The sequence below is a fragment of the Bombus terrestris genome, chromosome 11 (assembly GCF_910591885.1).
Source record: "Bombus terrestris chromosome 11, iyBomTerr1.2, whole genome shotgun sequence".
Classification (NCBI taxonomy): Eukaryota; Metazoa; Arthropoda; class Insecta; order Hymenoptera; family Apidae; genus Bombus; species Bombus terrestris.
In genome coordinates this window covers 690130-705282 of record NC_063279.1, presented here as the reverse complement: position 1 = coordinate 705282, position 15153 = coordinate 690130, and the positions used below count along the sequence as shown (strand labels likewise).

The following is a 15153-nucleotide window of genomic DNA, read 5'->3' as shown; positions in this document are numbered from 1 at the left end:
ATCAAGATGTTTTGCAATTACTTGTACGCCAGAGTAGGCTCTGAAATTGTTCACTGGATCGATGAAATAACGACGATGAAATAAACATTCAAACTGCTCTGAGAGACAGTGGTCTGTAGGTGAAGATTAAACCGCCAATTCCGTGCTTCCGTCGGAAAGACTAACATCGTTATCTCTGATACTAGGTTGCTTGGTTTCGAATTTACGTATCGTCACTACGGTATATAGACTGTAGACTACGAGCGCCTCGTAAATCGCTTACAGGTTCCATATAATTGGTTAGCTTATATTTCGCAGCCTCTCGAACGAGATAGTTTGGTAATAGTTCGTACGTTGCAGGTTACGAACGGTATGCGAATTTTTGTTTGTAAATGGGCGCTTCCATTTCGGTCGTGTTAATTTTGATTTGTCTCGCGATGTCTCACGTCTATTTATACGCGTGCCGCGGTCGAACACTTCCGTCGGGATTTAATTAATTCTCACGCAATCAAATGACCGCTTCTATTCGACGATGTAACCGTTAATCCGCCAATAAACCTGTTTCGTCAGCGTTTCACTGCGAATTTTTAATGGAACATCGTTACGCAACGCGCAACTGCTATGCGAGAGAATCGCGTTATTTTCCAATTACACTGGCGAATAATTAGAAAGCTAGCGAGCGATCGATGAGAGGATCGAACGTAAACGGAACCGTTTAGAGAAAAGAAAGGGAAAATAATTGGCTAATGATAGAAAAACTCACCTGTGAGCTGCCCCCGTGAACCGGCGCTCCTTGGCTCAGCATCTTGTGCGACATCCTGGTTAAAAATCACGATCGATCTCGTGTATTAAAAATGAGCCTCTGTACGTTTACTCTCGGGCTCAAACGAGCTAGTTTCTCTCCGATCGATCGATCGATCGAAGATCAAATCAGGCGGTTAAAATGGCTGGTCCGGCTGCTGTCCGCTCCGAATCGTCGAATTCACTTCTGGAAGGTGCGAACACCGCAGCCGTGATCGTATGGTAGCGACACGCGTGCAGACAAAGTAGCACATACACAAACGGTGGGTGGCGTATCGGTATATATCCTAGGAGAACCGCGTGTACTACACAGCGTTGTCGGGCGGGAACCAACGAACCGTTTTACTTTCGACGATTGCGAATCGACCTCACGAACGGACGTGCTTGCACTGATCCTCCTCCTTTCTTTACAGACTATTTTCTACGCTTTCTCCTTGCCTCCGTCTCTCGGCCGCTCTTGGGGGATGTGTCTAGGCTAAAGGAATCTGCGAGTGTGGGAGTCGGAGAACCGAACAGGCGAAACTTCCGCCGAAAGGCAGAAGGGTTAAATAGGAAGTACGTATGTATACGTAGCAGAGAATCGTGCGTGGAAATTGGGAGCTTTTGGTACGTGGACACCACTCGGAGCCAGCGAAGGCGCACACGCTGTCACGACGTGCAGAACCGTGTCGTTTCCGGACAAGCGTGCATAAAGACGAAATATCGAAAAGGATCGGTGTCTCTGGAAATGGAACTGGAGAAGCGTCGCGAGCGTCGAAAAGACTCGGCTAGGAATGATTCGCGACGTGGGAGGCCGCGGGCGCGCAGTTCCGTCGCCTCTTTCTCCCACTCTTCTCAACGGCAGTACCTCCTTCGTCCCTTTCCTCGTATCCGATACATGCGTACCCACGACCGTACATGCACACGCACACATACGCACACGCACGCACACGCACGCACAACCACGAACCACTCAACGACCTAACGGCTAAGCTCCTCTCGGTAACTATGCTTTTCCCCCACCATCGTGCTCCACACAACCTCGAACCCCCACTGCACCCTCCTGATCACGGTCAACGTTCACTTCTCCGGGTTCTCGGACGATGTTCACCACCTCTACCGACAACGCTAACCACCACCACCACCACCGTCGGCAGGGCCAGCGTCGTTGCCACCACTTCCACAGTCTTTCTCTTCTTCTTCCTCTGCTTCATCGTTTTCTTCTTTTCTATTCCTCTTCTTCGATCTACCTTTCTCTTTCTCGTTTCTCCGTCACATAACATCAACTAACCGAACGATTCTCCCTTCTCCCCTCTGCCTTCTTGTCTATACGTCTCACCCCCTCCTCGAGCCCGACGCGTGACGCTCGTTTTTACCTATTTTTCTTTCACCCGTCTCCTTTTTCGCCTGCGAAACCATTCGCCACTCCCATCGCACATGCCAAATCCATTTACGTTGAACGCATTTTTGCATCATTATCCGCCTATCAGGCTTAATAATCGTCTTGCATCGGCCGATCTTCGGCCTGCTATAGAATCAAGGTTAACGATATCGGCAGATTGGCACATCCAGCGCCGTAACGCTTCCTAGGAATTTCTGAATTTCTGAATTTCTAAATTCCTCGCGCGCCCCACGCTCTTTAACTTTTCCCTCCGTTCGTTAACTCCCTATTATCCTGTGCCGGAGTCAATCGGTAATCGTCGTCGTTGAGCGTGGAATTGGTCGTAACGTAAAATCACCGATCACCGAATCTGGAATCGGACCAAAGGACACGGCCGATGCGAATCGATCTGTTTGCCGTAACTATTGGCAAAAGGGGAAAATGTTGTTTCGCAGTAACGATAGGGCGATTTCATTTAAAATGAAATTTTGCCAACTAGCGCATAGTTCTATACAGTTGCTTCGTTTCTTCCAAGGACGTTCCAGTATCTTCCCTGTTAATCGACACGGAAACTTTTATCGAATAAGACTAACGTCTCTGCGCAAAAAGTGGGAAAACGAACGACTATGAGTTTTCGTAGAAAAGACGTAATTCTGGAATTTCGTTATTTCTTAATACCTCGACAATAAGGAATTCTGTAGTCTTAGACGTTTATCTGTAAATCTCCATAAGACTCTAGTCTATCTATAGATGTCTATAAATTTGAGAATAATAAATATCAATGATGTTTTCCATGCAATCGATAATGCACGCACTTATATGTACATATTGCAACTGTGCATAAAAGTATTAGCGAAAAAAAATAATCGATAACATAAATTTACAGCAGCGTTTCTTAGGCACAAAGAGTGCTAGAAATAAAATTACCTTTTCGCTTACACGTGTTATACGTGCATTCTTCCTTTCGCGATTCAATAGCCATCTCGATAGTCCTTTCGAGATCTTCGAATCGGCTAAATCGTTTCTCGTGACGAATCGTCCGAGTAGCAAAAGGAACGAAACAGCAAATCATATATAATAGGCGTTAAAAGCGCAGAATCACGGATTATCGATTCTGAAATTCCCTGGCAACTATAATTTATTTCATTCTCTTTTCACTCTCGACGACGAAAAGGGAGAACTGTTTTCTTGGCTTGCTGCGATCTGAATCAAGAATTATGAAACATATACGTTCATTCATGGTTTTCTTCCTCCAGACAACGTTCTAAAAGAAAGATAATATTTGAAGTCGTAAATATCCTTGGCTAAAAATAACAGTTTCGTTTGATTATTTTACGACGTAGATCATCAATCATGGAATTTGATTATCTGTTCGCAGTGTTACCGGATTTCACTATCCATAAGCAAGTTTATCGCATGCCACGCGAATACCTACATATGTAGGTATTACTGATGACAACATGCAATAACAGAAACATTTTCTTAATAGCTTTGAAATAATCGCGCTGGTACATGTCGATATCGTCGTGATAATTGCTATCTCGTGACAATACGTCGTCTCATACTTTGACTGGAGATGTCGTTGGAAATATTTAAATGCATCGGACATTTAGTCATATTTTCGTACGATTTGGAATCTCGCCCATGGCTGCAATTCTAAAATTGATTTAAACGCAACTTAAAAGCTCCTTCTTCGAAACTGGTTTCAACGATCTTTATCAAAATTCGTACGAGCAAAATAAAATATGATCAACGTTTCTGTCTTACGGCTGAAATACGATTCTTTAACGAATACGTATTCTCACGGTGATAGGTGACTCACATAATTTCGCATATTTTCCGTTTTCCGTTTCATCGACACCGCTCAGATAACCGCTCGCGCACGTGTCAACATTCGAGATTCGTCAATTTTATGATCTCATCGTTATTTATTTCGAGCCTGTTCCAATTCTCCGAGGATCAGGGTTAATAACATCGTTGACACCTTGCTATCGATGTGTGCGCAGAATGCAGATTAAAGCGATGCGTCTTAATCACTTTTTCTTTTTTTTTTTTTTTTTCAATTTGCACTTCCTTTTATTGTGTCTGTTACTTCAGCGTTTGCGTATCTGTGCTGTGTGTCTTCTTGGAATGCACGCAATATCGTTTTACGCGTAATAAACAGCTTTTGTTAACAATATCGATAAACGTATCATCACGAATGTCGACGTACCTTCTTCTTCGAAATAGAATACGGATTAAAGCTGATGAAGAAAAACTAGAGCGTATTTGATTTCGATAAAGAATTAGTTATACGATATAGCAACGTTATTTTCATTTCCTTCGGAAGCAGCATTTGAATTAAAATAGTAAGGCAATTTGTATCTCGTATTCCTACTTCCTTATTATGAAAAAGCGCTATCGTACATTAGCTTCCCAAGCAAGAACATTTTAACGAGATAAGAGGAAATTATATTATAAAATATTAATTATATATAAATAGTAATTATAAAATACAACCTCTTTACTTTTCCCAAAAGAATCGAACGATCCCCATTAATTTGGCAGTCACTGGCATTGGATTTTCCTTGGGTAATAGCCTGGTTCGGTTTTCCGTTTCTTTGCGCGACTACTGTATTTCTCGCGATGGAATCCTAGAGAAACAGCGTCGCCTAACTGGCATTCGTCAAATAAAGAATTAAGATCGAAACCAGTCGGCCGACGCGCTCCTTAATTACTCCAGCTCGAATCGAGCCGCCTTAGCAAGACCTCCGGTTAACGTTCGCGTAATCGTTCGTACACGTACTCGTTCGTTTCCATCGCCTAATAATAAACATAGTGGGCATAGGTCGAATCCATGATTAGAAACGAAAGAATCATCGTCGACGTTATGTCGATTCGTTCGATCAACGTAAATCGGTACCGATCTACTTGGCCGATTCGGGATCGAGGTTAACGGCATCGTTGACTCCTCGTTTCGAGCGAATTGCCGCAGACGTCTCTTTCACCTCTGTCAATTACGGGAACAGCTGTCGGCATCCCTCAGACCAATCGACGCATTAACATTATCGAGCGGCGTTTTCGACCGGTAATAACAGACGCGAATAAATCATCGGCTTAATTAATTTCTTTTTTCGTTATCTTCTTCTTTCCTCTTTGGTTCTCCATCGTTATTTTTTACGAGCTCGATCTGCCAACAAAAATTAGTTTTAGAATTGGAGTCCGTTGGCTTGGTTTTCTCGTATCATCATCATCGTCAAAACGCATCGAATTCGTTTGAGTATGTCCAATAGCTTAAAGACAAATTTTTGTGTCTGACAATTATTAATAGAGAATTATTAAAGAGTGCGAAACAATTTCGCAACTTTATTACAATTTTGTATACTTTCATCGTACTTTACGTTCCATACTTTTTTCACGTTAAAGACTGTTCACTTTCGAGCATCGTATTCAACTAGATGGATACGGTTTCATCATTTTCTAACCGATTTGTAACTTCGCGTTTCACCTTGTACAGCAAACAATATTTTAGCGTGCCTATTTAATAGTAGAAAAAAATATAATTGTTTTTTTCAGACTCTCAACATTTAAAAAAAATAACCAAAAGTTAGTTGTAATTCTTTAACGTTTAGTCACCAAATATATTCGACAAAGGATTACTAATACAAAGATTTACCTCTTGAGGAAAATTTAGTGTCACTTAAGCAGCGAGATGAGGGCTAACAAACTCGTTTCAAGGAAAAGATTAAAAAATGACCCTTTACAATGATAAAGAAAGAAAATTTCGGGTAAAATGGAGAAAAGGGACTGCGACAACAACTGCAACCTCCATCTGCAATACGATGGAATATTTTTAACTTTAAGAATTAATTACAATTCGTTGAACAACAATTTCAACAACTTCGCTGCACACTTTGATATAAAAATTTCATTCTTTCTCGAATAGGATTTTAAAGAGTTACACAAAATTTAAATTTCAATTAGGATCGAATTGTTTGTGGCAAAAATACTTTGGGGATGTCGTTTTTTTAAGCCATTGCTCAATAAAATCTTTTACTCGTGTAAAATTTCGTTGTCTTTGATTCAGAATAAAAGATCGGCGCGTGTTACGCATCCCAATCGCATTAAAACGAAAGATGTGATTCTTTTATGTGGCGACACGCCCTTTCATATGCAAAAACTGCAAGTAGTTGACACGACGTTACCGTATGACTTGTACGTGACAAATACATATTTATGCATGTACCAGAACGACGTTCCTTCGTTTTAAAATCGCAAAGCATTAACATGCTTTATGGATGTCCGTCGCATTCAAAATCTATGAGCTGTTAACACAGTATCTTACTTATTTCACCGAGATTTTTATATACTTGGATATATGATATTTATTTTTCTGCAACTTGTTTCAGTTATTCTTTCGTTTAATTGATAGCACCAGAAATTTGTATATAAAATGAGTAACATTGGAAAGATATTAGAAGGAATCCTATGAAATATCTTTGAAATATACAGTAACACGAACATAAATATAAAGTATTTAATCGAATATAAAGCATTCGAACGCTTCTAGAAACTTTTTACGTACAAAAATTTTTTTCATACAAAACATCTTGAAATCTCATTAGCACTGTAACGGGACACATGTATCGTGATTATATTGGTAAAATTTAGAACGAATCTGAAAATGTATAAAAGTTTCAACAAATGTATAATGCACATAATATACATGTAACATAATAAAGTTGTGTGGTATGTTCAAATATTTTCATGAGCCACTGCGTATCTCACTTTCTCGCTTTCATCCTAACTATGAAATTAATCGGTACTAAATGCAAACATCAACAACTTCCATATAATCAAAAGGTATAAATTTTAAAATATATATAAATATAAATTTCATAACCTCGAGTCGAATGTAAGTAAACTTACGTCAAATTAAAGACACGCAAATACTAACCATACCAGTGAATGAAATTTTGTCACCATTATCCAACACTGATCTAGTTAAAGCAACCGCGTTATTTTCATATTGAGCAGACACGTCGTAATCAGAACGAATTTAATCAACGTATACGTTGTTGCGCCCGTGAAGCATGTGGATTTGTTGACTACGCATATTTTCACGGTGGCATCGTGTAAAAGATCGCGCCACAATCAAATACGAAACCGTTGACCGGTGGCGCAGCGAAGCTTTGTCACGGCAATACGATATTACGCTTAAGATTTGAATTTAACGACGCTGATATCGTAGGTAATGCGAAACTCGCTTGGCTCCGTTTCACAACGTGTCCATACGAAAGAAAATTTTCCACTACGAGGCCATCCGGTAGGAATTCGCGAGGTTCGTATTTACTTGGTTTCCTTTGTCAGAACGTGCAACTAGAATGGACCTCGTTATTTTCACTTAACTTTTTTGCTTGTTTCCGTTCGTACATCATACCGATCGTTGATCTGAGAAACATTCTGTAGATTTCACCAGGCAGAATAAGAAGAAGAATAAAACTATCGAGATACTATTACTCCTGTACTCTATTTGAATAAAAGTATAGGTTAGGTTTAGCTTAGTTAGAAATAAGAATATAGGTGACCTCTATGTGGCGCATTGGGAACACCGTTTTGATATATGTAACATCGCATGTATCGTGTATGTATGTACCATTTACACGAGCGTATATTTATATTTTGGATAGATGTTTATAGTTTATCTTTCCTACTTAGTTATTTCATGTCCCCAAAAAGTAAACATACTTGCATTATTGAAAATATCTTATTGTTTAGAAAATATTCAAACTGTATATGATTATACTTGTAATTTATAGCGAACATTCCTGACTAAATGTCAAAATAGTCAAAAATTAAGAAATTTAAATATGTGAGTAACCTACATTCCATTATAATTTTGTATTTTTATTGCCTATCCTCGTTCTTTTTTGTTCATTTGTCTTTTAAAACATAACTTTCAAAAATTTAACGATGAGGAAATTGTATATTCATCAACGATTTCTGGTGAAAGTATCCATTCGAGTTTTCATTATAATCTAATATACCGAGTTTAAATGCAAAAACTTGATACCGTGCATACTCGATCGCGGTGCACGAGATACTGTTCATGTTCCATTTAATTTCTACTCGTTGCAAAAGTTTTGCAGACATTCTTATTTTAATCGTATTTTACCGCACGGATTAACTTCGTAACTGCGTCAGTGATTTCTAATCATCGATACTATCATTACCTGAGATTTCATTTATTCGTCTCGATATGATAATCTTGCTTGACGGAAGCGTAACAAAAAGCGTTTCTATTTCATATCCGACACCATACGATTGAACTCAAATATTCAGCAGTAAGTGTACATCATTTAAGAAAAGACTTTACGAGCCTAGTATTTACACATAAAGAATAGAAGCTGTTTTCTATGATAAAGATTCCATCATACATTCTCAAATCTCGAATCCATTCCAAGGAACTGCTTCATTTGCCTGTCAAACGAGGCTGCCTATCACATCGATCACACTATCAATATCCATGCACAAACAAACAACCCACAGAATACCGAACATTTTGCGCAAACAAAACTGTAAGCAAACACTCAATAAATAGTACATACATTTGTCTATCGAACCATCCATCGATGTCACAGTAAAAAATACCATCTATTTATGATGGATCGTTCGTCGATCCAATCCAAAGATATTGCAAGGATGTGCGAAAATCGGACAGAATTCAAATGAGAATTTTCAGAGCGCCTCACTGTCTGCGATCGATGCTTCCAAGGCCTCTATATAGGTCGCAATAAGATAGATGGACGACGATGACGCAGATACATACAAAAACTTTGCGAAAGCATCACAATGGTATTGGTCCTTCGCCCACGTGAATCCCTTGAATCGGACGCGCGTGTATATCCAGGCCAGATTTGGTTAAATCATCGCGCCAGGACGAAAACTGTCCTCGTGCGAACAACACCGTCCTTGAAACTTGAACTTTGTTTTCAATGCAGGAAAATAGGCTATTATGTCGATGATGCTGTTTACGTTGCGTCACTTGAGTTATTTCCGCGATCGCAGTCAGAACTATATCCGACTTTGTTTCTGTGTGCAGCTATAAGTTTCGTCGTATATGTGCTGTATAAAACGTTACCTAAGGACCATAGAAAATTCGGTAACAGCTACTAAATGGTTTGGAAGATGAAAGAGCTCCTTTGCTTCCTTCCTCTTTTCTTCTTTTTTTATTACTTCATATTATCTTGCTTGCTAGTGAAATTCAATACAATCGTCCAATGTATCGGTATTAATGATTTACATACGCTTTGACGATACAGTATTTCTCGCGCGTACGTACTTCGTGACAGATTGTATTATTGTCGTTTATGAAAATCATTCTCAACAAATTAGTCTCGTTGTCGTGATTTATTGCACTCGTTAGAGCATAACAGAGATTGATTGGCGATCACGCGAAGATTTACTGATTTGTTACTAGACTGGAGATACCGTAAATTGATAACTATATACAAAGACGAATTGAGCTACATACGAATACATACTTCCTCCTAGCATTGTTAAGGTCTGATAAGAATATAATCTCATAGCTTTAATCAGTGACGCTTACGACAAGGTGCTGTTACCAATCATTTATTGTTAGCGTACATATTCTATCTGCGTGATAAAACTCGATCGATTTCCTTTTATTTTATGGAAGTTTAGGTATTTATTAAAACCAGTTTTCCCCGATACTGGCTAGAAAGTAGTACATAATTACTATTCAGCATCTCGCTAACTAACAGAATTAAGCAATTCGTGATTGTGTGATCTATAAATTACTTCGTTATAACCTAAAAGAATAAGCCAAAAAATTTGGACGACTTGCAACGTTTCTAAAACATATTTATACCTCAAATATACACAACACATACGAAATTTTTATTATTCGGAGATATAATATGACTACAAAGTGTTGAGAAACTGTTGCTTACATAATTCTGCAATTGCATAACATGCGGTTGAAACATTTTGGCGTTATCGGTGGAAAGTACCGTCAGTTACTTAACATTTATAAATGAACAATTTGCACATTCTAACAATCTAAGGAACAGCCAGTTGAACCCCAACTTCGGTCATCGTAGAAGTAAAAATATGGAAGAGCATTTTAGCATACATTCGTAAATAAAACAAGAGATATATAAATATAGTCTACACGCGATAAATATAACAAATCGAAGTATCAAAGGTCTTTGTATGTAAATATGTAATAATGTAATAACCATATGCATGATAATACGATAATATTCATGAGAATATTGATATTTGTAATATAAATGTGTCATAGCCAGTATTAGCATTAGCTATATTAAATAACAGTATCGTGTACAACATTATTACAATTACAATGTGTGTAACAATATTATATTAACAGTTGATATTAATAATTAATATTCTCTTCGATCTTTTTTATTTTTTTATTTCTTCATTTTGTACAATGCGTTGTTGGATCAAAAAATCTACTGATGTCGAGAAAAAGATCGAGTCATAGTAATTATAACTGCTACTTGAGTGTCGTTTACTAACGTTATCTTCGTAAAATAGCAGCGGATACGTAGCAACACGTGCTTATATTGCAGTCATAAACGTGACTTCACGCCATAGATATGTATGTCCGTACGAAATTCGACCTTGTATTTTAATGCTTGCGTAGATCTTTTATTTTAATACGCAGATTATAATTTCAAATTTTGTTTTACTCTTACCTACATATTAGTAGAATTCTCTTTCTGCACTATTTGATACTGCAAACATTCGTATAAGCGAATATGAAGAAAATAAAGATTTGTTTAAACGAATAATTATCTCATTAAAATCTATATGTACTAAAGCTTTTATTTGAAAGTTTTGCGATATTCTGTAATTACATTTTTTGATATAATTGAATAAAATGAACTGATTAAAAATTGCGTTTCCGAGCTATGCGTATTTTATTGTAGATACAATAACGTGATTTACGCATTACATTCCACATAAATCACTCATTTACTTGCTTGCTAACGAAACAAATGGCATTTATTCTGTCATGAATTACACACATATATTCACTATATTCTTCGTTTGGCATGATATAGAGTTTACTGATACGGACTTATTAATGTTTTATAAAATGTCTTATGAATTTTTCGTATTTCTTTGTAACATCATCCAATGCTTGGTGAAACTCGACGATCGTGTAACATAATTGGAGTATTAATTCTTTCCTTAATCGCGCGTAAATATCTTTCCCACTCTCAAAAAAGAGCATACGACCTAAAGATTTAACACGTGAAAAATTAAAAATAAGTTAACGCTTCCTCGAATTGAGATAAAGTTGCAATTCTATTAAATGAAAATACTATAGACTATTTCCAACGTTTAACCCAGTAAGGAAGTAAAGCTTACTCGTATCCTGTACGGTTATCGGACATATCAAATTAAAACATAACCTCTAATGGAATATGCGATTCTCTCGTTGCTTTTTCACTTTCGAATCGTATACGAAACCTCAAATTATAAAGGATGAATCTTTTTGAAGGAAGGATATTCGTTACATGTGGTTGATCATGTCCTGGCTTGATCGAACAGAGTACGTTTCTAATACACAGACTTGGAAGTATTGCAAACGCTATGGCAAACGTCCAACCGGGCCCCTTAGGCCTTCTTATCTTGAGAGGGGACCAGGCCATGCGAGGCCTCTCGACCCCCGAGTACATTTCCTGTCAAAAGTAAGTGATGTTCCTAACGTAGATCGCATACGACGTTCTATTCTTGAGACGTCTGTCGCGACATTTTCAGCTTAAAATTCCTAGCGTATTTCTCATCGAGATGAACGATTCTACGTCAGAGAAAAGTCAAAAGCAAGTTTTTTCCTTTTACGTCATCATTCCATGGCCATTTCATGTCCTCGTTACGCCGCAATTTCCTTTCGAACTTTGTTCGCATAAGAGGCTCTACATTTTGATGTGGAATAATCTTACTTTAAGCGCAGCACATCTTTAGTATCTTTGATCGTAACTCTATCACACATAATATGTATTAGAGTTTAAAATAAAATTAATGTACCTATAGAATATAAGGTAGTTCTTGCATATTCAGCTTGATGGAGTTTATTTTCGATCAAAGTGTACGGCTCTTATTCTATGAATAAAATCAACTTGTCACCGCAACTATGTTTATGTCACTACGATTGCAATCACAGCCAATTTATGATTGAATGATACCAATTAATTAATCCATATATATATATATGCTTAACAGTATTATTTTATTCAGTTCTTTATATACATTCAGATTGATCTAAAATTCTACTTTTTATTTATATATTTACCCGTTGCCGCCAAAAATTCCACGAATGGAAACATTGCACGCTAATAATGGCACTCCTCCGAATCACAGCGCAGGAAACCTTAACTGTAATGTACACAAGTTTTATTAAGAAAGGGATACGAATAAACAATCACAGGGATACATATAAACGATTTTATGGAATGTTACTTTAATTACGATGTATATTATTTTTCTAGCCCAAAATTGTTTGTTAAATGATGTTCTTTTAATTTTATTTCTTAGATCAATGCTAGCTTTTTATGTCGTTGGATAGAAAAGAAATTTTGTACTATAGTTACATTTAAAATCTGTAGTGCATATAGTGCATATATAGTCTATAGAGAGGATTTCAAATTCTTCAGGATTAAATCCTAACTAAAGAGACATGTGTAGAGCTATGCAAACAGTACGTAATTCATAGTAACATAAGTATTCAAGTAATATAACATTTTTATTACGTTGTAATTCTAGAAAAACAGTCGATATGAATTAAATAAAATATTATTAAAAAAATTCTTATAATATTAGAAATTCAAATTTACTCCAAGGAAAACGGTCGTTGACATTTGTAATTAAATTTTATATTGAAAAGAATGTAGCTAAATTACTAGATGCCTCAGAAAACCGCAAATCTAGCCAATTGAAATTAATCGATTAAAAATATAAGGATGGCCTTCGGTTTAGTCTCCTAGCGGACATAATCTGGTTTTTAGGCGCGGCTACAAAGCGTCTACAAGGTGGTGGCAATCGACTGCTTCAGTGGAAATTTCCATTGCAGTTGGCATGCTGTGTGGTGTGACTGTACAGTCCACCATAAAAGTAACGGCTTTCTTATATTAAACATTGAAAATATTATTACAAGAAACAATTCATTATTTCTTTCTTATATCGTGATTAGAAACATTTTTGTATTATAACAAAGTTGCAGAAATGACTTAACCTGTTCACATTTGCGGATGAGATATTTCGTGTACAAATTTATACCGAAAGCTTTCATAAACGAGATATTTCACGACGCAATATCGTATGCTATGAACGAGATATCTTGCGTCTTTATTTTTTGATATTTGCAATTTAAAAAAAAGTTTTTAAAGTATATCATATATCTGTTATTTTTCATACACATCTCTGATCTATAGATGAGATATTTTACAGCGTAATAAGAGACAGAAGGTGTATAACAAATCCTCATAAAAAAGAATATAAGGTGAAATGCCAATGTTCAACATCCACGTTGCGAGTCACGTGGTGTCATTACATCATTCAGGATTCGTACATAATATTCAATAAACTACTTTTGTTGCTATACCAGTCTTAATTATCTCATCAGATCACTCACATCTTTATATGCAATCATACAATATATATGTACTCGTGTTCTTTGTCTCACTTCTTCCTTTTATCTTCTTTCAGATTTTCTTGTAACTATATGTATACTAGGATAATTCAGTACATGAACACATATATATTATAATTATACGTATCTACATTCACAAAATTTCACTTCAATTGCCGTACGTGAAGATTTTACGAAAACTACCGTGCATTTGCAACATAAGCACTAAATATGAACATCGCAGATAGAAAGTCAATTTTATGGTTATAAAATAGACCTCAAATCATACATCGATAGAAGAGTATACCTCAAAATCGATCACGAACAAGTAATAACTTCTTTTTTATCTCCAGAGCAGAAATTAAAAGAGATACGATAATAATCTTAATTTCAATTTTGAAACTATGATTTATTGTTAAGAAAACTAAATATTATTAACTTATCCTAATCACGTAGGAAATGGATTGCATCCTAGCACCTTTTGATTATGCTTGCAATGTAAAAATTGTCTTTTTATACGTATACGTATTTATATTGTTCGAGCGCTTTTCATTATTACATATTCTAACATATTACTGTTTTATAATGTTAGTGATAGATTTTGTAATAAGAACTATATTTGTAATTTTTGTTTTCCATGACAGAAGTATATATATAAATTTATATTCAAGACAATTTTGTTTATTAAGTTTGTTTCTATTTTTTACACTTTTAAAAATTATGAGGAATAAAATATATTAAATGTTATGTATAGATTAATAATCTAATTGCAAATGTTAGTTTAGAACTATATTTAATATTAACGATAAATTTATAGAGAAGAGTTCATTTAATGTTATAAAAATATAATTTAATTAATTTTAAACGTTACTCTGTCCTTTATGTTTATATATTGCTAAATGTAACAATTAAATCATAATTTATCTGATTTACTTGAATTTATAATTTATTTGATGAAAGGACGAAATAAGATAATGTATTTGAACAAAGTCAATTATAACTAAATCCTTTTGCAGTAATCAAAATCTGTAAAAAATATAGGGAAATAGAAAAACTTCCCTAGAAGAGATAAAACAAAAGATGGCGATACGGGTAGTATGAATTATACTTTGAAAACGATGTTTCAGTTTGTTCAACTGTTGTACGTTATTCGATTAACCAATCAGCTGACAGAACGTTGACATTAAATAATAATCTATCCGGAAATTAAAAGAAAAACTAATTTGCGATCAAAGAAGTAAGAAATAATAACTTTTTAATATTTTACTATAATTTACAAAACTCTATGCTTTAATAATGATAGATTTATTTACCATATATTTGTAAGGCGTAAAATGAAATAGCAGTTATT

General features: G+C 36.0%; 1 protein-coding gene and 1 long non-coding RNA gene across 2 annotated transcripts in view; both read right to left on the bottom strand.

The window, feature by feature from the left end:
• LOC100644569 (proton-coupled amino acid transporter-like protein pathetic) overlaps positions 1 to 2796 on the bottom strand; it is a 36787-nt gene extending 33991 nt beyond the window's left edge. Inside the window, exon 1 of the mRNA XM_003398702.4 lies at positions 743 to 2796. Within this exon, the coding sequence (XP_003398750.1) occupies positions 743 to 796 (54 nt within the window). The 5' untranslated portion in view covers positions 797 to 2796. The remainder of the gene's footprint in view (positions 1 to 742) is intronic.
• An 8626-nt stretch (positions 2797 to 11422) lies between these two features.
• On the bottom strand, positions 11423 to 14214 carry LOC125386050. Its single transcript, XR_007225880.1, has 2 exons — positions 12203 to 14214; positions 11423 to 12090 (listed from the first exon to the last, which is right to left on the bottom strand). It is a non-coding gene; the product is annotated as an uncharacterized LOC125386050 (long non-coding RNA).
• Positions 14215 to 15153: the final 939 nt, after the last annotated feature.